A 24364-nucleotide genomic window follows, 5' to 3' on the forward strand; every position below is an offset into this window, starting at 1 on the left:
GTCAGATTTTTTTGGAAGGGGGGGGGGTTATGTGGGATGGGGGTGCGTGATGAGATTGGGGTATTCCTAAAACCAAAAACCAATCAAGGCCAAAGCAATAGAGCTGGTAATATGCAGGCAGGTAATGCAGGGATAAGACGCTTGTGAGACCTGTTGCAACTAGGTATACGTTTGCATCAAAATAAAAAATAAGAACAACCTAATGCATTTGTTAAATTTTTGCTTTTTATTGCAAAAATGGTCAGTGCCGAAGATTAAGTAACAAAAAATATCAGATATGGGTAATAAGACTCACAACCCCTTGGGAAACCCCTTTAGAAAGGTATTTCATTAAACCTCTGGCAAGTTACTAGATATAATAATGCGTTCGGTTCCTAATAACAGAAAGTAAAGTTAAAGTTAGTTTTACTTTGATGTGTTTTGCAGTATTACAGCCAGCTAAACATGTACTTGTGTGTTATATTGCCAAAATAATCCATGTACCCAACGTGACTTCTAAAGCTAAAACACCTTCTATCAAGTCATTTAAATGCATTTGCACCCATTTACGTTGTTACTGCACAATTGGCCCAACCAGTACATTTTCCAAATCGCTGCTTTCGACTGGTTCTATCCTTTCAGTTGCCCCCATTCCCACTACAAAAGCAAACAAACAAGCCTTTCCCTCAGGGTGTTACACAGCAAGCACAATTTTGTTGCTATTTTGAATAATGAGGATGCTGAACTACCACTGGGTGAAATGTGTGAAATCTAGCTTGCTTTCAAATGAAAACATCCTCCCAAAACACGGCACGATACAAGAACGAAGAGGAGAGTGTTATTATAGGTTGGAAGCAATTCAGCCTTTATACATTTATCCATTCAAATGTATTTATAGAGCATGTGTATAGCAGCCAAAGCTTACCAAAGTGCAATAACAATAATACAACACTGGTATAGATATGAATAAGTAAATAAGTAAAACACAGTGAAAACAGTGTTATATAGTACATTTAAAAACCAAGATATCACTCTCTATTTGTCTACTACTACTAAATTCACGTGGATTGTAACACATTTACACATGCCATAGCAAACAGAAGGCATAGAGTGATAGGAAATACTTGGCCTGGAGTGAGTTACTTGGAATTTTGAGGGTGAATCATGATTTAAAGTCTGTTGATGTCTTTTTTAAGATTCCGTTGATGGTTTTTAAATGTCTCCATGGATTGGCCCCTCCTTCTCTCTCTGAGCTTCTGTCTGCCCATATTCCCAGTAGAACTTTAAGATTAGCAGACCAGGTGATTTTGGATGTTCCAAGGTCTCGGCTAAAAACTAGAGGGGATCAAGCTTTTGCTGTAGCTGGTCCAAGACTCTGGAACAGTCTACCTCTGAGTATTAGAACAGCCTGTTTAATATTTTAAAACCTTTGTTGAAAATTCATTTGTCTGCACTGGCTTTTAACACTAACTGAGCGGGACACTTGTGTTGTATTGTTTTATTGTGTTTTTGCAGGATTAGTTTTATGAGATTGCACTTTATATTGCCTTTATACAATATTGCACTTTTGGCAGCTTTGATGGTATTAAATGTGCTTAATAAACCCTAATCCTAACTAATATTTATAGACTATTTACTTGTACTTTTCTGTATGTGAGTACTTGACATTTGGAGGTGTAATACCTTTTTTTTCTGGCCTGCAGCATAACCATAAACTGTATATATAAATAGACATAGCTAACGTGCTAGCCGCCACATTCCAAATAGGATGTGATCATGGGTGTGCTTCCAGCTCCATTGATTCTGGCTCTAATTCACTTTACATTGGAGCACTGTCACTCCTCTCTCTGGAACTGTTGCTGTCATGGCTCATCATTTTGGTCTTAAAATGTTCTCATGAACCCGCTCTGCATGATCCTGGTGTTGTTATTTTGCTATTGTGTCCATAGATTAACATATGAACATTAATAGCAGACAAATCAGGCGTCTTCTTTCCCTGAGGTCGCTCCCAGTAGCGTTAGCAACAGGTTTGATTGACAGCGTTGCTAAGTGCCCACTCCCTGCTAAACCAATGGTGCAGGTGGAAAGGGGTGTTACCTTCAACAGCCTGGTTCTTTGGTTGCCATGATGTGGTTGGAACTTAACTCTAAATCTGCCCCTGTAACTGCCTACCACGATGAGCTTCATTTGATTGGAGCGCTACAGGTGATGTCACATTCACTTAGTCCACTTCTTTATACAGTCTATGCGTGTAACCCCTTTGTAGCAAAACACAAAAATGATTTTCCAAAACAGATCATCTCTATAACAATTGTAAGAAGCCTTTTCACAAATATAATCATTTGTGTAACTCTTTTAATTTGGGACATTTGAACCTGTCCTGTGCTGTGACCTCTCCTGTCACCCCGCTGGACACTCACTACAAATCTGCCATGTTAAAAAATTCTAATAAATTATTTAATACATCTCTAGTGCTAGTTTAAAATTCATGCAACTGCCCCATCTTACAGAATAACATTTTAACAGTTAAAATGTTTTTTCTTCTCAGGAAATATAGCTGTCACACTGCAGGACATCAAACTGTGCATGTTCAAAGCTTTTCAGAAAATTTGTTTTTTGGGTGAACCATGGGGCATTTTAGTGTTTTTTTGTAGTTTTTTTTTTTTTTGATGTACAAAGAAATGAAACACGACTTTAAACTAAAACGATGTGTAACTGATAGAAAACATATTTGTGCAGTGTTGAGTTTATTTTTTGAGGAGGAAAAACATTATTTAGAAAGTCATTTAAAGTGAAATCGCTAAAAATGAGCATCACGTCAAGCGCCCAAGTATAGTTAGTGTGTGTTGTGGTCAGACAGATGATGGTCAGGTACATGGTGAGATCATCCACTAACTGCTGTACAAGACCATGCATTTTGTCAACTCCATCCCTTCCCTTCCGTTCTGTTCTTTTTATTTTGACATATTTTTCTGCTCTGCTGTTGCAACATGTTGGCTCTGTCCAGGATTACTCCGACAGCGCTGGTATGTCAGCACTCGTGTATTTAGTGTGGTAACTTCTTATCCAAGAGTTTGACACTGACACCGCAGTCGTGCAGAGGGAAAAGTACACACTAGGAGATTGTATACTGTGAGATTAGATTGGTACATGGTGATGGATATGGGGCCAGTTGCAGAATAAGCAAACGGCAATGACTTCATATGTTTGCTTCTAGTGGGGGCATGATTATTTGCATGGCTGCTGCTTTCATCTGTCGTGTTCCATCAACTTGACTTCATCTGTTAGCTGTCAAGTTCTTTCCTTCCTTTTACCAAGTGGACACTCACTACTTATTTTCGTTGTTTGAGCTGCAGACAGAAGGCATACTTTTCTGTTTGAATGTGTCCCATCTGTTTGCCAAGTTTGTAAAAAAAATGACTTTACAAAATGAAAATGTTGGCCTTGCTGATCCTTTCTCCAGTAACAGTAATAGTGTACTCAGTTTAGCAATATTCATTTGGAAAGACCTTGGTGTGTCCTAGAATTGGCCAGTGAGTTATTTTGTAAATTTCACTTAATCTTAGGCCTGTCACAGTAACGACTATATCGACTTATTGTTTGATATGTGAAAGCTGGAACAATATATATGTCTTTTTTATTTTTGTTGTAAGATTTGAGCTGTAGAGGGTTGAGGGTTCACTTCTAGGGCTTAAGATTTCTTATTTGTTGCAGCTCAGGCCTTTAAATGACCCAGTATAAAGTTTTAACATGTTTTTATTGGGATTATTGTGTTATTTTAATTGTATCAGTAACATAAAATAGTTTCAATATTATCGTATATCCCAGTATTCATCTGCAGCTATGTGTCACACTTCAAAATTTGTTATCATGACAGGTCTACGCAATCTATATGTCATCTGACCTGTAACTTGACCTGGTTGGTGTCACCTGCTTGTCTCCTTGGAGATAGATGAGAAGTGTAATGCCATACTGTGAAACATTACAGGCAAAGAAATGACATGATAAATTACGAAGACAAGCGAGTGTACTTTTTAAGACTTTTGAGTTTAAAAATATTTGTACACCTCTGTATTATAGTTTGGCTCTGGTTGTAACTGTTATCTAATGTTACGAGACTCTGAGGAATGCAGCGCTTTGTAGTTTGAAATATTAACTTGTATTAAAATGTCAAGGTGGCAGTGATTAATGATTAAGGTTCTATATTACACAAAAATGATTCTTGTGAGCTTTAAGCCATGTTATAATGTGCCGTTATCTCCTGAAAAACATATCCGGAGTTGTGTTTTGTTTCATTCACACATTTTTAAGTAATCTTTGTTTATTAGTCTGTCTACATTTGAAAAGCTCAAAATGCTCTGTTCCACCTTGTGATGTAATGCAGTGATAGTTCTGAAGTTAACAGCTACCTTTTACCTTTAGTTCGGTAGAGACAGGCAATTCCAGGGCTGAAATCATCCAAATGATTCTAGTGAAGGTGTAGGGTAGGGGCGTCAAACACATTTTCACCGAGGGCCACATCAGCAAAATGAATGCTGTCAAAGGGCCAGGTGGGAAATAAATGTAACTACTTTTTTAAATTGTTAATTAATTAACAGTTTATGTATTCATTACTTCTTCAAGTTACAAATTCATTCAATTCATTACTTCATTCAATTCATTACTTCTTCAAGTTACAAATAATTTACCCTGTCGAGGGCCACATAAAATGACATGGAGGGCCACATTTAGCCCACGGACCTTAAGTTTGACACATGTGGTATAGGGAGTTTAAAAACACAGTGAAGCACTTCCTGTATTACCACATGACATCACAAGGTGGAACAGAGTGTTTTCCGTTTCAGAGAGGAACTAAAACCTAAATATTCAGAGTTTGTGTTAAACGTGTGCGAATGAAACAAAACTCCAGGTATGTTTGTGATGAGGTGACAACATTATAGCATTTGCGTAATATAGGCCCTTGAACAAAGATATTAAAGCTGCTATGAAAGACATATTGTCCCATTTCAGGAATCTCACAGCTGTATTCCATGAGACCAGTGTATATAACCCATGTTGTTCAAAGTTACCAAGATGAGAAGCTCTTTGTTCCCAGGCGTCATACCGGATCCATTATGAAACCCACTCGTGTACAGGCGTATCACATTGTATTGTAGATCATTGTACTCAAGAACTCCTCACCTACAGTCTCTGCTCCTTTGTTATTTTGTTTTTGTCCCGCTATACTATGCCTCCTCCCGTGCCCCCCAGCAGCACTGTTGTCTCAATCATCTCCAGCTTCAGACCGTCACCTTTCTTTCATCCCCTCTCCCTTATCTCCTCATTCCTCCACTCTCTCCTTCCTCTTTCTTCTTTGTCTATCCTTCCCAAAGGCACAAAGCTTCCTCGTACCCTTTTATTTCTCTCTCTTCCTCCATCACCCACCTTCCCCATTAGCCCTGGTGTGAGTGCTTATTAAGTCATCTCATCATTCTTATGGGGCTCCTGTAGTTTGTATTCATGGGCGCTTGCTTTGTGGGTTTCTGCTCATTTCCAGTCTAGCCATGCTCTGGCACCACAATCAATATTGACATAAGCTTACAAAATGGGTTTATTTGAGGCTTTGGAAGTATTAGAAATGCAGAAGCAACAGAGAAAGTAGCATGAAGTTGGAAGCATCTCGTGTACGACATGTGCAAGTATATTGACTGCTCATTGTTTTACACACAAATGCTCGCTTGTTTTTGTTAGCTACGACCCTGTAAATAATAGTGCTTGTCTTAAGGGCTGGCTGCAGATCGTTCCATGTGTTTTCAACCAAAAGGGAGTTATTGGACTTGAAGTTAGCCACCCTAAGGCCATGCATGGGTTGGTTACACTGACTTGGACAAGACAACAATGCTCTGAAGCTGAATGTAATTGTGTACACTCTTTAACATGGTCCGACTATGATCTATTTTAAGGTTTTAGCATACATTTGAATTCATTCATTCAACTTCACGCTTATTTGTCCACTGATGTGAAGGTTAGTGGTTCGAATCCCGCTCTTGACATAAACATTATTGGTTGAGTTCACAGATCCCACAGATGGATGACACTTAACCCACTTCGCCCCTAGTGTCTGTGTACACTGGTGTATGAATGTATGTGTGAATGGGTGAGTGGTTCCTTGATGTAAAGTGCTTTGATTGCTTTGAAGGTGAAAAGCGCTGTATAAAAATGTGACCATTTACATTTACCATAACTTGAGCTGGATGTAGCCACATTGTAGAGATGTGAAGGCTGTGTATTCATGATGTTTTCTTCTAGATCATTGTTGCGTTCACTTTGACAAAATAGACTACTATATTTGCCCTAAATATTTGCCCTTCTTAGACTACTAACAGCTGTTTAAATATGGGACCTATTCATAATATTAAAATTCAAATAATTACTATACATAACATTTTTAAACTGTCTGCAGCTTTAATTATCATTGTGATATAATCGTTAATTTATATTTTTTGGATGATAATTGTGACACCGAATTTCAATATGTTGAAATGCTCTTACTTTTACTTACTTTTGTGATGCCCTGGTAAGGGCATCACAAAAGTAAAGAATGTGCCTTGAGTGAAGCCACTATCTTCTCAAGGCAAGCATTTATCTACAGCGCCACTGTCAGTATACATAAAAAAAGTCTATCCCTCCATCATTCCCTTTATTAATGCTGTTAGGGTCACTGCTGTAAATTGAAACTGAAATAAAACAAACATAAACCAGTGATTTATTTATATAGTGTGGTGCACAGTGTAATTACTGCATGCACTAACATTGATGCCACGCAAGGCAGATGTAGTATATTTTGAAAGCTCCCTCTTCTTCTTCAAAGACGATGAGTGTCACTCTCTCCATTACCACTAGTAGAGAGACAGATTAGGCTAATTCAGATTATGCAAATGACATACACTCCTTGGCGAGGATTACTGGACACGTTTTCAGTGCTAACAAGAGAAGTGGAGTCAGGAGTTTGGCAGGGAGGCAGAGATAAGGTAGACAGAAGAATATTCGGTGGGCAAAGGAAGATAGTAAATGGCAGGGCCAGCAGCAGTTACACGGACAGCACTTGGAGAGGTAAATCTTGTTATGTCGAAGCAATGCTGGGAGGATTGATGTAACTTAGTGGGTAGTGCCAGGCACGTTTAAGCTTGAAATGCCCAAGAAGAAAAGTCTTCTGTTCAGATGAGAATAGCTTACAGCTCTGGAGTTAGCTTTCTAGGTTGGGACTGTAAAAAATGTACACAAGCTGCTTAGCCTGCACATTTGCCTTCATGAATCAAGCAAGTATAAGGGTCCCACCTGTTATCTGCAAAGTTAGCAAACAGGTGACTTTGCTGAAGTGAAATAACACTTGTATTTGGAGGTCATTTGAGGGCTGTTCTAATCTTTTAAACTCACAGTAAAAAAGTACAAGCATTTTCAGGCGAGAACAATTTGGAAAGACCTTGGCGTGTCCTAGAAGCTATTAGGCAAATGAATTCTCTTGATTTATAGAACAATTTGGCAGCTCCAATTGTACTAAAAACTTATTTCTCTGACAGTATACAATGATTATATAGTTTCTGCCTAAAGTCTGATGTGCCAGCCACTTAGTTAATCAGCACGTTTATCTACTGTATATAAAATTGTACATCTTCAGACTGACTGATATCTTCAGACTTTCGGTCACCTAAATTGTTGACTTGTTCTTGTGTACTGGTTTAGGTCGAAGTACGTTCAAATATCAAAATTCTGACTCTGGTTTAATGAGTGGAATGATTGAAAGTCGTTTGATCATTGAGTCATCTGCACTTTCACGATTTCACCGAGCCAAACTCTGTATACTTTGGTCTTTGCCGTGTTGTTCCACTCTTTTATGCAGCAACACTGAAAACACACCTTTCTAGCCCAGACAGTGCTTCTATGTGACAGGCATTTCATCATAATTATTGCCGAACATTAAATTTAATTCTTAATTTAGTTGATTTCCCCTGATGACAGCACAGAAGGTGTCATTGTTTAGCTTTTAATCAAAATGCTGCTAATTATTGGCCACGGTAAGAAATAGCTGAGGGCTGATTACTGAACACAAGTCCCACTTAATCACTGTCTACAAAGGATAAGCATGATTACACTAGTGTGTATCTTTAAGATGTCTAGCATGCTAAATTAAAAGGTGGTCTCGCCACTAAGAGTAATTTTACTCAGCATGACTGTTTTAATTCCCAAGCAGTAAATAAAGCAGAGATCCAATTGACAACTCTGTGTGAAGCCTCTTGATGCAGCAGAGCCCCCTGCCGGGCACAGGCGCAGGGCGCACTTCAGCTGCGCAGTAATGATTAGTGCTTATGTATTCACATTATAACAAGGCGCCTCCGGGGAGCAGCTGGACAGAGAGTTCTATGGTGTACAGGCTAACAGCTACAGCTGAAGAGTGTGTTGGCTTGTGCTTTCACTCTACAGAGACCTTAATGACTACTACAGAGTGATTGTAGACGCACCATTATAAAACTTGGACACAGTTTCCCATCACTTACAAGTTACAGCACTGACAGTATTCTCTTGAAGTGTTATACCTGATTGTTGTTTATCAGTTATATAGATCTAACATTGTTTAACCTATATGAAGCAGTGGCTCTTAAAGGTGCTCTATGTAACCTTTCTTCTGGTGGAGTATCTGCCACTTGTATATGGATGTGATATTCCATTACAGGTGTTTTTTGCTAAAAAAAAAAAAAAAAAAAAACCTTGGAAAAAAATGAATTCTTACTATGAGCAGGGCACCTTTCCATATCTGACCAGTAACTTGGCCTGGTGGCGTTACCCGCTTGTCTCGATGGACTGAAAAGTAAAAGTATTTTTATTACTGTTTGAGACCTGCTGAAAAAGCTGAAGGTTTACTTAACATATTCATAGCTTGAGCAAACAAAAATATAAAACAGCTAGGAAAAGAATCTGTTGTTTCAAAATCTGTGTGAATGACTTTTAGGTAGTTTTTCATGTGATATCTTTTACTTGAGTATTTTGATGCTGGGTATCAGTAATCTTTCTTATGTAACAGAATTGAGTACTTGGAATTGGAAGAAACTTGGAAGAAATTGGTGGATAGAATAAAGAATTAGTGGATAGACAGCAGCTCAGAAGTTTAGTTTGTGCTTCCATCTGCTGGCTCGTCTCCGCTATAGCAGCCTCCATGATCAATGCGGTTCACTTGAGGATGAGTGGTGTGTTTGGTCCTGTGCTTATTCATAGCTACAGTAATGTAAAGTCATGCTGTACAAAAGGGCTGAGGCATGTTTTCAACTGAAGTCACTTTGTGCTAAATTAAGCTGCTTCTGTTGTTTGGGGATGACTGTGTGTCTTAATGGGACCAATTCATCAAGTGCAGACGTGCATGTGAACGCGCGCCCACACATGCACAGCCAATACAAACATATACACCCACATGGTATATCATTGCTTCACTTTGGTTCAAGCCCTCGAGTAGTAGACTGTTCCCATACAAGGACACAGTGATGCTACCAAAGAGAGGGTTGGCCCAGGGAGAAAGGGTCAAAAAGTGGGAACAAATGGGCAAAACATGGGGACAGACAGGTGGAGTTAGTGGGACTGAACCAAGGTCGGAGAAGAGAGGAGGAAGCCCAGGAGGGAGCTGGTACAGAGGGGATAAAAAGACTGAGATGGAGAGGGCCAGGTAAGATCACAGCTCACTCAGCACAAAGCAGGACATACCACCAGCTGTACCGCACGAGTTAAAGATTCAATCCAAAATCAGTCAACATGGACATGGAAAGAGAGGAGCATAGTGAAAATAGCCTCCATACCATAGCCATCATACTCATGTGCTGTGGAGCTGTCAAAATGCTGCACATGCTGGGAGTCATCACTGTGGATGGTGAGTTCTGAAACTTGTTTTGTAGTCTTTAAAGATGTAACTGTGAGACTAAGGCTATTTTAGTACATGCAGTAAATGTAACTTTAACATGTTAACATATTTGTTTTATTGAGATGGAGAAAAGGGGCTTTGGGCTGTTTTACCTCCCAAAAATGGAATATATTTCAAGGACAAGTAAAGTTGGATACCACAAGAGTAATTTAATAATCTGGTAACAAAGATTTATACTCACACCTGCTCCACTTTTTAATGTTTAAAATGGACTCGTTTACTTATTTGTTTTGTTTGAACAGAGCACCCGTATTTGGTTCTCTCAGAATAACTACAGATAAATAAAATAAAAGAAATTGCAGCCTCACAGTACAGCCCGTGTATATTTGTATCTAAAATAAAACTAAATATTTCCCCTTCTTATCTCACGCTTCAATGATGATTTTTTTTAATAGCCTAGAGTATGACACGCAAAATAAGTCAGTAGCTAAATAAGTCTTTTGCACAGGACAGCGGTTACTACTACTTCTTGTAGTTGAGCTTGGATTGAACTGTTGTATTTATACAGCTTATATGGGAGCAGATGAGCTATACCACATCATTAAGTTGAGCGATTCCTGTATCCTTCAACATTTGTGTTAGTTTTGCGATAGTTCAAAGAGTCTTTTTTATTAATGTACAGGTTATGGTAATTTTTCACAAAGCTAAGCGTGTATGGCATGTAGCATTGGGAGTTTGTGTTCTGTGCCTTTGTTGTAATCACATAGCGTGACGGTGACTGTACTCTCAGGGCTATACCATGCACAAGAGAACTGGTTGGCTGTACAGTGTATTTGAATAGTGTTGGTCCAGTTGTGACATTAACAGCTGAGTTGGATGTACATCTTTATAAAGTCCCTGTAGTTAATCTAAACCCTGTTGTATTCTGATGTTAATGCTGCTTTGCACTATCTGATGGAAATTAAGGGGCGTAACTTTTAAACCTCGCCATGTGCTGCAATCTCTGCCTCCGTCTCCATCCATGTTACACGGTCATCAACAGAGCTCCCTGCGTCATGCTGAATGTGAAGATTCTCAACGATCCAATTCATGCATAGTAAAATACACTAACAACTTTTTTGTGTACATTTTTATATGATTTTTTTTTCAGAATTTGTACTACTCATGCTCCTACTATTATCACTACACTACTATAATAGATCTATTCATACTACACTCTACACTACGCTTTTTGGCATTAGGCACTGAGCTTAAGCACATTAAAGACTTTGGCATTTATGTGGCTTAGCTAAAACCTTCCCTTGTGTATAGCCGAGGTGTTACTTTTAAAATACAAATATCTCCTATCTGCTTGGTCTTTTGTCGGGGCGGGACAGTTGTTTCACCTCATGTGCTTTTCCTCTATAATCTTCTGAAACAGCAGTGAGTTATGGTGGATACACTTTATGAGTCTGTAATAGTCCTGGCACTCATAAAACGTTTCTATTTCACAGTGTTGGTCAACCTTGAGCTTCATGGCACCAATTAAACAGCTTTTCATCACGACTGCAGAGGCTATCACATCACAGCTACTCACTGAATAAGGATTTATTTTAGAAAAACAAGGAAAGTCATGGCTGCCCTTAATGACACTGCAACGCTGGGAAAGCAAACATAAGGTCATTGCATACAGCCATCATTCTCTGCCAGTTATTCTAGTGTGATGGCGTCATATTGTTTCTCTCGGTGCACAGTGATCTTATAAAGGTGAGATTAAGCTGTACTTTGTAACTTTTCTGGAGTCCGCTACCATTAAACTGATCTATTTTACATTTTTTCTTTTACAAATGCTTTAATTGCTCAAAAAATCCCTTGAAAAAATGCATTCTTACTCTGAGCGAGATGTCTCCTCCACAGATATGACCTGTAACTTGCACTAGTTTGCCTTGTAGCATCACCTATAAACACATAATATAACAGAATATCTACGGCATCACTTGCTTGTCTCCACGGTGACTGATAAGTTCAGTACCATACTGTGGAACATTCTAATCAAAGCAATAGCATCTCCATGGACACATTCAGGTCCCTCCACCAGAAAGGTTACGTAGTGCAGCTTTAAGTCGCATAATTACAGTGTTAGAGTCTAGACTGGACGTGCATTGGTCACTGGTCTAAATACGGACATGCTGACTCAATCATTATCTAACTTTTGCACGGTCATGTCTACCTATAGAGAGAGCTGGTGGTACGTTTTATATTTATATCTACTGCATGTGTGTGTGTGTGTGCACGCGCGCCCTATAGGCAACTGTGTGTCCTCAGTCTCCTCCCCTACAGCAGGAGAGTAATGACTGTTTTAATGATATGGCCTCAGAGACAAAGACTATAGAGCCGTTCCAATGACCTCCACCTCTCCGCACACCCACGGACCAAACGTCTTTCTTCTTTCTAACAAATGACTCCTTTGCAGTCGTGAACTTGAAGACTTCGCTCATTGCAGACAGTAGTGTTGTAAAATTAGTCAAGTAATATTGTTTTTTTTAATATGTTCTTGCAGATAAAGCAGATGATGACCTGGAGATGACCATGGTGTGTCATCGGCCGGAGGGACTGGATCAACTTCAGGCTCAGACCAACTTCAGCAAGAGAGAGCTGCAAGTGCTGTACAGAGGCTTCAAGAATGTGCGTACTGAGAACTAGCAATATTCAAATACAGGACTAAATTATTGGACTGAAGATGGATAAAAATTGCAGGCTCTGATGTTGGGATACTACATAATATGAGATACAAGGATGTGGTGTAAACAGAGACTGTATAAAGATCAGCTCCAGTTAAATGAAGCTTGTCAAGGCGAGCAGTTATAGGGATGAATTTGGAGCCGAGTTCCATATTTAGAATTCCGACTGCAAGACCGGCTGTCGAGGTAATGCCCACTCTCTGCTAAACCAGTGGTACGGGTATTAAGCAATGCTGTCAATCAAACCTGTTGCTAAAGCTAATAAGAACGACCTTGGGGGAAAAAGGTACCTGATTTGTCTGTTATTAATGTTCATATCTTGATTTTATGGACAAAAGCAAAATGAAAATACCAGGATCATGTAGAGCGGGTTAATACGAACATTTTAACACCAAACGACAAGTCTGACAGCAACAGCCAGCAGTTACAGAGAGAGGGGTCACAGTTTTTCAATATAAAATGAATTGGAGCCAGAGTCGATGGAGCCGGCAGCGCACCAATGCTCACTTCCTATTGTGAACGTGTCAGCTAGCAGGTTCGCTATGTCCATTTATATATACAGTCTATGGATGTAAATCTCTCCTTCCTCTCTGGGGAGAAGACCTGAAGGGAAACATAAAAATGCTGGAGACATTTTGCCGTTTTGAGAATGTGGAATGTTCCCAAACATTCCTAATTTCTTGGATGTTGTCTGCTAAAGGTGTTCTATATAACTTTTCTGGTAGAGAGCCCACCAGCTGGAGATGTTATTTCTCTGCCTGGAATATTCCGTAGTATGGCATTAAACTCATGCATGTCCATATAGACAAGCAGGTGACAACACAAAGCCATGTTAGTGGTCAGATCTGTGAAGAGGAGACCCAGCTCACTGTACGAATCCTTGTCTTTAAATGTATACATGAGTAATAAAAATAAAAAATAAAAATAAAAAATTAATAAATGCAACGAGATATGGGGATGACGAGCCATGGGGATGACTAGCAGGTGGCAAAACCTACACCAGAAAGGTTACATAGTTCACTTTTAGATAGCAGCATCTGTTTAATGTCTGCTTGGTGTTATGATAGTCTTATACTGACTTTTCTCTCTCTGCAGGAGTGCCCCAGCGGTGTAGTAAATGAAGACACATTCAAACAGATCTACTCACAGTTCTTCCCGCATGGAGGTACTGTATGCATTTTTTGTTTTCTCTGTGCAGATTACATCAATATCTTTCTACTTATTGTGTATATGATTGTGTTCTTTTACAGATGCAAGTCAATACGCACACTACCTGTTCAATGCATTCGACACGGCACATTCTGGATCTATAATGTTTGAGGTTTGTTTTGTTATGACAGCGTAAAAATGATTTGGCCTCGTTCTAGTCTCTTTGTCAATGAACATTTCTTCTTTGATTCCTTGCAGGACTTTGTAACAGCCCTCTCCATTCTGCTCAGAGGAACAGTCACTGAGAAGCTACAGTGGACATTTAACCTTTATGACATCAATAGAGATGGTTACATCAACAAAGAGGTGAATCTCTTTGCATAATAGTGTATTATCACCTGTGTTACAGTTTAAACTACACTGAGTTTTTGTGCGTTTTGCTGTCTAAACAGGAAATGACGGACATCGTCAGGGCAATATATGACATGATGGGGAAGTACACTTACCCTGTGCTCAAAACAGACACACCCAAGCAGCATGTGGATGCCTTTTTCCAGGTATTAGCCTAGAAGAATGTAATAATGAGGTTGCAGCTGTTAAAAGTAGTTTACTTGTGTTACAAGACAGGCATTTAGTTTTCTTCAGGTAGTGCTTTGAGTGATCTCAAATGTGGTTTGTATTTTTTCTTTGCATTTCTGCAGAAAATGGACAAAAACAGAGATGGTGTCGTCACACTAGATGAATTCATCATGTCATGTCAAGAGGTAGACCATTTTAGTTTATTCTGGTGTAAATACAACATAGAAATATGCAAGTGAAGCCTCATTCGCTGTTATTCAATATGAATTGTATGTGCCCACAGGAGTCTTTGATGGGGCTTTACTGCCCCCTTGTGGCTAAATGTCTAAGTGCACCTGGATTGATCCTACATACACATTGTAAAGTTCTTCTCTTGTTTTATATGCAGGATGAAAACATCATGCGCTCGCTGCAGCTTTTTGAAAATGTCATCTAGCAAACAAACAAAACTAGAAAAAGCAAAAAACAAAGACAGAAGAGGAAAGGTCAAGAGGAGAAACACGGATTATAAGCCCAAAGGAAGAATATATATGGGATATGTGTCATTTGGGTGTGACAGTGTGTGAAGACTGCATGAAGGACACGGGACCAGCCCCGGTTCAGACTCAGCCCTTTATTTCATACAGCCTCAATGTGACTATTCGCCTCCCTCAGTGTGCACTTCAGTCCAACGTGTAAATACAAAATCTCAAATACAAAACTAAGGACCGTTCTTGTAAATTTAACAGAATTTTAAGTATTGGAAGCTTCTACTAAATATTAAAACATATTTAAAAATAGGTTAAAGCACAATCAACCATTTGTAAGGACATTTGTATCAATGTGACAAAAGTGAGCAATATGTTACGCATGCACAGCGCGTCTTGTACAGTCTTTGTGTGCCATGAGATTGTGTGGCAGTACTCATCTGGTTCAATGGACTCCAGCTGGCGTATGTCCAACTCTCCCTGTGTGTTCAGTGGTGTCGATAACTGTTACATTCGATTGTATATATTGTTAATGTTATTTGTGACATGAACATGCTGTGTATACTTCCATGTATGTCTGTGGCGCTGGTCTTCTGTCTGTCTTTCTGTCATGTGGCTATATCAACCCTGTTTTTCAAATTTCTGTGTACATGAGCGTGTGGTGTCCTGACGTTATCGTTTGCCTAAATCAGTCAAGTACAAATCAAACCTTGAGAAAACCTTGTTCATAAAATATTTGTGTTCAATTATTGACTCAGAAGGACCAACTGTTCACTGTGAGGAGAGCAGGTCAAAAATTAGGTGAAGACCTTTTCACTGATTTTGAAGGAGAGGAAGCCATTTTTCAAAAAGAGCCATTGTTGCTTTCATGATTGAATGAGACCTAAATGCAGATTTGGTAATATTTACTGTCATGCCCACTCACTGTGCTTTGAAAATAAAACAGATTGAGACACCTCAGACAAGAAGACAGACAGACAGTTCAGAATGAAATCATACATGTATTGAAATATTGTATAAAATCATTATATTTATCAATAAACTTTTCAAGAAACAGAATGTATGTCTGGCATTTTTCTATTGCTCCATGCCACTTTTTATGTTTATATTTGCCATTATTTTAATGCATCAAAGAAGACAAGCAAAAGGTCACAGTTGCTGTTTTTATACTGTTATATACACACCTTTACAATGAAAGTACAAAAAGACATGTAAATTATGCCTCACAAACGAAGCATGATATTGTGCATATGAGAAATAACTTAAATAAACATGCATCACTGTCTTTATTACCGAGCCGTGTTTAAATGACTCTGCTGCTGACATTCGTTTTCATTATTTTTCGAGACTTTTTATCATCTAACTGTAGTTCACAGTGGGGAGCAGTTTGATTGCGACAGTGCTATAGGACAAAGGGAGCCAGAAATGCAACGTGAAAGGGTCTAAGTGGCAGACCATTTATCACAAGTACTTCTCATCTGCAATTGTAGAGAGACATTTGTTGGTAATAAAATAAAGCGTGAAAATCATTAAAAACACATTTTTGAACGTAACATTTTGTCTCGTTATTATGGGGGCTTCCATTTTCCCAAAACAACCCTACAAAACTAATCTGCCCAAGAGTAAACTACTGACATGGAAAGAAATATGTGTGGGATATTGCTTCTCGATCCTTCTAAGGGTCCATAGAGGCAGAAGAGTCTTCATTTTCTTCACATATACACTGATAACAATGACAAGGTGGCACGTATGAAGTTTGACAGGTTCCAGATAAAGGATTTTGTCCCAGATTTTCCTTCGGATTAGGGCACATTTTCCACATTCCACATTCAAAGTCAGGAAGACGCAATCCTCGTCACTGTGCGTAAGATTCATCATCTTCCACAACAAAAGTCACAAAATGGGTCTGGGAATCAGTGCATTTGCTCGAGGCTCTACTCCCGCTCTTCGGCCCAGGGCTGAAGGTTCTGCAGCGCGTACAGGGAGGAGTTGTGGGCGCACAGTGGATCAGACACCGCTGATTCGCCGAGGGACTTCTGGAGGGCGGACTGCTGCAGCTGGAGGATGAGGCGATTGGCCTGTTGACGCTCCGCCTCGCGCTCCTCGGCCGTCTGTCTCCTGAACACGGCACAAAAACAAAATAAAAAGGTCATTTTTATTCTTTTTAAGATAATATGAATTAAAAATAAACAATAACATGTTTTTAAAACGCACGGTATATTTTTCAAATTTGGCAAAGTGAAACCGCGCAAATACATTTTAACTAAACATAAACTCACAGGGGCCACTGACTGTAAAATCGAAATAACTCTATCTATCTATCTATCTATCTATTTATCTATCTGTGTGTACGTATGTATATATATATATATATATATATATATATATATATATATATATATATATATATATATATATATATATATATATATATATATATATATATATATATATATATATATATATATATATATATATATATATATTCCATAATATGAAGGCCAATGTAACGCAGGCCTAATTGTTATTTTTTTTTTACTTCCTGTTACTTCACCTTATACTTTAGACATTACTCTTGGCCCAACAGTAGTCTATATTATCGTACTGGCTGACTACTTTTATTTCAGTTTTTGCATCTTGTTCCGAGCCACCTGGGGTCATAAAACCTTGAAATCACGTGACACATTAGGACGTTACCGCGTGAAGTTGTTCCACGTGAAACTCTGCTAATAAATGGCTAATAACAGCCAAACCACACACACCGTCACTTTAGCTCTTATCTTCTGAACAAACTCGAAACATTTTGTATGAATTCATGAATCTCACCTCCACTTGGTCCTGCGGTTCTGAAACCAGGTCTTAACTTGTGCGTCGGTCATCTTGAGGCTCTTGGCCAGAGCGGCGCGCTCGGCACTGGCCAGATACTTCTGGCGGTGGAAGCGCTTTTCCAGCTCACAGATCTGCACACGTGAAAATGACGTGCGTGGCTTTTTTCTCTTTGGAGGTGTTCGGTTCTGGTATGGATGTCCTATCCGCCTCGTGACAGCAAACGGCACCAGGGCAGCTGCAGGTAAAACACACACATGGTTAAAAACACTGGCACATGACTGGCAATAATAAAACTGTCTTCTAAAAGTGATGTGGCTCAAAGAAAAGGCCTGTAAATGTAACAAGAAATATCAAAGATGCATATTCTATTCTACACCATGCATTTTTGTTATCTTTGTCATAAGAAAAACACGATTTTAGCTGATTTTTAGCTGAAATAGCTAAACCCTTTATTGGAGACTATGCAGTTATTTATTTTTTACTTCAGACATGGCTCCCCTGTGCTATGTGATGATGCTGATAATAATAATAAAGATAACAGTAGTAGCACTAATAATAATAATAATAATAATAATAATAATAATAATAATAATAATAATAATAATGTGCGTGTCCAAATGTGCAAAAATAATTCTTGAATTTTATCATATTATTTCAGACATTAAATTCTAAAGCTCTGTTTTTGCTTATTGCATCAGGCCTAAATGTTTTTAAATATTTAATCTAAGAATAAAAATGGAGGCCTATTAACTCACTATTATGTTGTTAAAGTCTTGTCTTTCAGTTCCTGCTTTTGCAGTGTCTCTCAAAGTGTTTCTGTGATACTTATGAATAATGAAAAGTCTTGTCTGTCAATAACCCTTAAACCTGTGGACACGTGCTGCTTGTTAAACGCCGATTTGACTCTAGTGAAATATTCATGACAGCAACAGTCTGTCTTACCTGATATCCTATCCTTTGCAAACCTGTTCCCAATCCAGGGGAAACAGAGCCCTCCGAACCCAGGAACTGCGCTCTGCACGGGGGTTGGAGGTCCAGAAGCCGTTACGGGTCTATGTGCCGGAACCCGAATAACCCCCCTGCTCCCTAAACTCCTACTCTCCCCGTACGAGCCAGGGGCGTCCACTGGGGGCATGATGCCCGATAGGGAGATAGAGAGCGCGGTGTAAGAGGGCGCACTGGCCCCTGTTGGACTCCCCAAACTATAATAGCCATCTCCGCTACTTGTGTCCGAGCCGCTCTGTCGTCCGGCTGTGCGTGCGCTCTCTGGTTCTGTTCCTGCGCCCAGGATCTGGTCTATACCGAAACTGATGGGCTCGTGCTGGGCCGGTTTGGGAGGAGGACTCGGTGCGCTCGGTGGTTGCTCCATTTCCGTCTTTGTACTGCTTCAAAAGAAAAAAGACTGCTCTCTGTATTTGCTTTACAGCCTGGTTAAACTGTTCCTTTAGTCAAAGCTGCTCGTGTCTCCATCGTTGTCTCTCTGCTCGTGTCCAGCTCTTGTCCGTATGCACCAGCAGGCCTCTTGTAAAGACTCTCCTCTCTGCATGCTCTGCGCTCAAACTTTGATGGGCGTTCAGAGAGATGTGACGCTCTGTCCTCCTCTCCACACGTCAAAACGCCCCCTCCATCTCTGCGCGCCTTCCATTGGCTACCAGTACCGTGACTGATTGAAAGTTAATGGGAGTGGGCCCTCTATTTGGCACAATAACCAACATGTCCCATAACCACCGGCGCTAGACTGATAGACCTTCTAGATGTCAACAAATGGCTCTTCTCCGAGTCGCCGTTACGCGCAACATCTTTATCAATATAATGAAGAGTTACGAGCGACGACAACTTTATGGAAATGTGTCTCATCGGGAATCACTCAGATCACTGCTTTTACATTTGTTCCATCTCCGTATAACTCCGTTTATGTTCCGAATATAAACATGAAACGTTCTAAATAATGATTTGAATAGCAGGCTATGTTTTAGATAAATTGAATAGCGACCATTACCGACCATTACGCGCTAACATGGGCGCGCGGAATTTGTCCTTTACGCACAGATTGAGTGAAGTTTATGTGACATCCACGATGATAAGTCTTTATGAAAAGCGTCTAACTGGAATAGAAATGTATCCAGTACAACCGTGCCAAATATGTGTTTGTTTTACTATAATGCGTTTATGTTAACCAGAATGACAGTGGAATTTTTTACGTTTGCAAGATTCTGAAAACTAGAAAATTGGATAAGTGACCAAATAAGTAGTTAATTGGAAAATGTGAATTTATTTCAAACATTCAGTGTATGCGCAATGACGCACAAATAATACTGCATTTAGGCCTAGTTTAAATAGGGTCGTGGAAAACCAATAGTTGTGATGCTCAGTGCGCCCCTCTTATTTGTTCCTTGTTGCTGTGGCACATTAAATGAGATGACAAGGGAAAGCCATGGGCTACTGCAGATAAAGTGTCCGGCCTCTGGAAGTAGTAGCTGAGCGCTCACATTCAATGGTAGAGGCGCCCAAAGTGACCCCATAATCTCATTTGCACTAACTTGTCTGTGGGACAGACAAATGCGCGCGTGGTGTGGATGCGGCAGGTGGCTTTTTAAGCTATCACATTACATCAGCGTTACAAACTAAGCAGGGAAACTTATTGAGCCAATCAAGTCACTTTACGATGAAAGATGGTGTGTAATAATAATTATCATTTATTTCGTAAGCTTTATGTAGCTACACGAAAGTTATGACGCGTCTTTTTTTGGGTTTAGAATTGTAGTTATTATTGTATTGAAACTTAAATCTCAAAGTTGGCACTTATTTCAAAATGAAATCTATTAAACTATTAATGTGCAGTCTGCGGCTAAAAACGTCACACAAAAATGCAAAGATATGCCGTTGTATTGAAGTTAATATAAACACGCCACTTGGCCCCTCACAATAAAACCTTATGAAGCAATATGAGACGGGACAAGGCCCGAGGTGTTTGTTTGGCAATATGGACAGAGTCTGAGCGTTGGCCGCATCTCTGTGCCATATGCGCGCTCACCGGTGGCTTTTGATGGGAGAGATGATGGGGCTGTTAGCTGTCAGCTTCATGGACATTTCCCTTATTTGTTTATCCGGTTTTGACAACAACAACGACCCAAGTAAATTAACGCCAATGCATTCAGATCATTTTCCCTTTATCACGCGTAAAATAGACTACACCTCAGTTTGTTTTTCTAGACAAATAATCATGAACATGAAGGGCAGACGGGTCATGTGTTAAGTGTTAGTAATCTGGTGTTATCCAATGATTAAAAGTAATTATTACACATTAGTGGTGACCTGCGGAGATAACACAGTATTACATCTTATCCAAAACGCGCCAGACCAACCCCCGCCTCGCCCTTTGGCACACTTTATTAATTTATAGACGGTCTGAAAGAACACATTTTTCCATTTCCTCAATAATAATTCTTTCATCACAAAAAGAAAATAGTCTGAAGGTAAAGGAAACGACACCCCGAAGCTTTTGTCATTGTCTGGTGTAGGGCAAAATGTTTAGTGTTTCTGGAAAAAGCCTATAGCAGCGGGCAAACAATTAAGACGCACATCAATCCTGGCGTTTTTTCTCCACGGGCAATCTAAAAGCTGACACGGTGATTCCAAAAGTCCAAAAAGAAACGACAACAAAAGAGTGAAAGAGTGCGATTTGTTTGAGAAATTACCACTTGATCTGCATAATCGGGGGGTCTGGGCTGCTGCTCTGGTACCCGGGGGCTGCGTTTTTATTGCGCGTCTCTTCGCCGTTATCAATTTCAGCAGCGCGCCTGACTTTTTAAAAAGGAGGGGACGAGGCCGGCTGCTTGTGAATAATGAATGACACGCTTTTATATTGTCGCTAAAGTGCCCGTGATGTTCCAATATGAAAAGGCAGCGGTAAGTAATAGTGCATTTAAAGGGGATGTAGTGTATTATTATGATGTAAAAGTCAGGGAGATGAGCGGAGAGAGAGCGGTGGCGCGCGGAGAGCACTGAGAGCGCAGAGATTGTTTTATTACAATAAGAGGAGATGAGTTTGCCTCGCAGCGGAACGGGGACCAGTTAATGAAACTTTACCGCAGCTAACGATTTCCCCTCCCTCGCTCTAAAAACCGTCCTTATGAAATATTTAAACTATTTAATATAGGTAGTATTAAGCTGAAAGACACTGGCATGGGCCATCTGACAACATTTACAAGGCTGTAGATTTTTAAAAGTTGCATAAACACTGCTTTATGGGCTTTACAAGCGCTAGAGCAATGTTGTAAATCACCTTACATTGGGAGTAATGATGTGAAATGTGCTTTACTGTTGGCAACACTGCTCCAGTCATAGGCTGAACACAACCAGTGAGAAAGTTTGGTTTGGGTTTGAGTTGAATCTAGATTTTAATTCTGAATTGTCGTTATTATGATTTTTTAAACGTTTTTGTGGCTTTAATCTGTTCCAGTTGTATAATTTGATATGATTTGGCTTTGTTCTTGTTGCACATTGTGACTTGTTCTTGCAGATATTCACACTGCAACTTTTATGAACACTGCAACTAACGATCATTTTGTTAATTGTTTAATCTATTCTTTGAAATAATTGATTAGTTGTTTAGATTGCAAGAGCCCTGCAAATATGAGATTTTTATGAAATATTTACCAGATGACACAAAAGCAGCTTGAGGACTTGATGGAGTAGGCCATATTTACAGACAAAATGTTTTTCATTAAAAAACACACACACTAAATAAACATGTTATATGTGTCATTTTGATGTCATTTTGTCTAAATAAGTCCTAAATCCTCTCTCCTTGGCATGTGGCATGTTTGACAGAGTTTATGTAATGATTATCATTTATTACAGTGATGATTATTTCAGTAGTCAATCAACTTGTTTCAGCCCTAACAATTTCGATACAATGGAAACATCTAGATGTGTGTTTTATTTTGCAGCATATTCAGGCTCTTTTACATTCTGTGAATGACTTTATGTTTTTAATCACGAGAATTACAATTATGATATTTTAGTGACTATATTTTTACCATTGTGAACAGTCACTGAACATTGTGGAGCTGTTTACCTCTTCTTCATAAGCACTCACTGAGGAGGATTTCATGGTGAAACTCCCTGCACACTTACTGATGTGTTACAGTTCAGTCATTTAGCAAAGAGTTTTTATGTAGAATGAGTCTTTGTTGAGAGGAAAAAAATAATCTGATTTCAATCTAATTTACACATGAACATTTCAGATGCATACAGGCAGCAGTCAGTCAATACACAGAGCTGTGTTTTTGTCTATAACAGGACCCAAGCTCTGCTCCAGCGTTGCGTGTTGGGTTTCATATTGACATCCTCAGTGGGACTGTTGGATGAGAGCAGAGAGCAATGGGATCCACATAAGGGACATGGTTAGGGCCATCATCTTCATATTGTGCTCCTGTCACTGGGCTAATGCTCTGAGGAAACACTGTAAGTGTGAGACATTTAAAAAGCACATGTTAAATGTCAGTGTAAATGTCAAACATGGGGCTGCACAGAGACTGCTGGATTTGAATGTCCAGATGAAGCCGTCTTGAGCACGTGCACTTTACTGGGGAAAAGAAATCATATTTTACTGTTCATGAAAGCTGAATTGTTTGCTTTGAGAGTGATGTATTAGTTCAGTGGAGGACAGTTAACAGCAGACACATAGTGATTAAAAGAGGAAGCAGCAATCAGCTGAACATAGCTCTTGTACACAAATCAGGATGTGTCTGTATCAGCATGCATATTTAACAAGGGAAAGATGCCCCGACATACTAGATATTCATTTCATTGAATTGTAAATACTTTACTAGTGAGGAAACAATGCCTTATGTGGTGTGTGTATGTGTGTATGTGTGTGTATGTGTGTGTGTGCCTGCCTGCGTATGTGTGTGTGCGTGTGTGTGCACGTGTCTATGAGTGTACAGCGCATGTTAGCCTGTCTGATGGTTGAATGCATGGCTGCCTCTTCACGCTGGTTAAAGCAGGGAGGAGACAGAGAGGAGGAGGATGTGAGTTAACCACAGACACACTGAGTTATGGGCAGAAAGAGAGAGGGAAAGAGAGAGAGAGAGAGAGAGAGGGATGGAGAGAAAGAGGGAGAGAGAGAAAGAGAGGGAGGGAGAGAGAGAGAGAGAGAGGGAAAGTGGGAGAGAGAGGAGACAGAGCTGAGGATGTGACAGAGTTAAAGCATTAATGAGGGTCATTTGAAGCTGATGATAATGGAACACATGGATTGAGTTTGAACTATTGTATTTCCCACAGCCTGCTCTGCTTTTGTGGTTGTTGCTACGATCTCTAAGCCCTGGCTTATCTTTATTATTGAGTGATAAGTAAAAGTTTGTCTGCTTAGTGATGACACCATGGTATCATTGTAATTCAGCTCTGAACAGATTCATAATGTTATTTAGTCATTTACTGACTTAATGACGACTCATTAATTCATGGGCACATGTGCGGGGTCGTGTCAGGATGCGTGTTAATTTAAAAGCAGCTGAGTGCTCTGAACACCCCTGGATGTGCTGCTAATGTGCTAATTCATTACTGCTCGTGTGCAGTTGAATTGTGTCGTCATCGTGTTGTCCATCTCTCTCTGTCTGGATTCTCTCCGCTTCATAAAAGACGATTATCTGCATGTCCAGCCTCTCTCTGTTGCCTCTTGACCTCGTCACCCTGCCTGTTGCCTCGCCCATAGGGTGTTCGAGAGAGTGGTGATGGGGGGGCAGAGGACCAGC

General features: G+C 39.7%; 2 protein-coding genes across 7 annotated transcripts in view; one reads left to right on the forward strand and one right to left on the reverse strand.

The window, feature by feature from the left end:
• Nucleotides 1-16064, forward strand: part of LOC117377844 (Kv channel-interacting protein 1) — a 48718-nt gene extending 32654 nt beyond the window's left edge. For 2 of the 6 annotated variants that reach the window (XM_055224850.1, XM_033974350.2), the window contains exons 2-8: nt 12402-12526; nt 13678-13747; nt 13833-13903; nt 13990-14097; nt 14184-14288; nt 14433-14495; nt 14699-15825. In XM_055224850.1, coding sequence (XP_055080825.1) covers nt 12402-12526; nt 13678-13747; nt 13833-13903; nt 13990-14097; nt 14184-14288; nt 14433-14495; nt 14699-14746 — 590 coding nt within the window. In that variant the 3' untranslated portion in view covers nt 14747-15825. Of the gene's footprint in view, nt 1-12401; nt 12527-13677; nt 13748-13832; nt 13904-13989; nt 14098-14183; nt 14289-14432; nt 14496-14698 lie in introns of all 6 variants that reach the window. The other 4 variants (XM_055224852.1, XM_055224851.1, XM_033974348.2 and 1 more) reach the window with 3 other exon arrangements.
• Nucleotides 16065-16073: 9 nt separating this feature from the next.
• LOC117377843 (T-cell leukemia homeobox protein 3-like) lies at nt 16074-19151 on the reverse strand. The gene is made up of 3 exons (XM_033974347.2): nt 18549-19151; nt 17604-17841; nt 16074-16895 (listed from the first exon to the last, which is right to left on the reverse strand). Exons 1-3 carry the CDS (start codon nt 18973-18975, stop codon nt 16712-16714), a joined length of 849 nt encoding a protein of 282 aa, XP_033830238.1. The 5' UTR covers nt 18976-19151; the 3' UTR covers nt 16074-16711.
• Between the last annotated feature and the right edge of the window lie 5213 nt (nt 19152-24364).

Source organism: Periophthalmus magnuspinnatus, chromosome 10 (genome assembly GCF_009829125.3).
Source record: "Periophthalmus magnuspinnatus isolate fPerMag1 chromosome 10, fPerMag1.2.pri, whole genome shotgun sequence".
Lineage (NCBI taxonomy): Eukaryota > Metazoa > Chordata > Actinopteri > Gobiiformes > Gobiidae > Periophthalmus > Periophthalmus magnuspinnatus.

Coding starts and splice junctions, on each gene's coding strand:
- LOC117377843 (XM_033974347.2), bottom strand. CDS start 18,975: ATGGAGCAACCACCGAGCGCACCGAGTCCTCCTCCCAAACCGGCCCAG. Junction 17,842..18,548: donor TGCAAAGGATAGGATATCAG/GTAAGACAGACT, acceptor TTTTACCTGCAG/CTGCCCTGGTGCCGTTTGCT. Junction 16,896..17,603: donor AACCGCAGGACCAAGTGGAG/GTGAGATTCATG, acceptor TGCCGTGTTCAG/GAGACAGACGGCCGAGGAGC.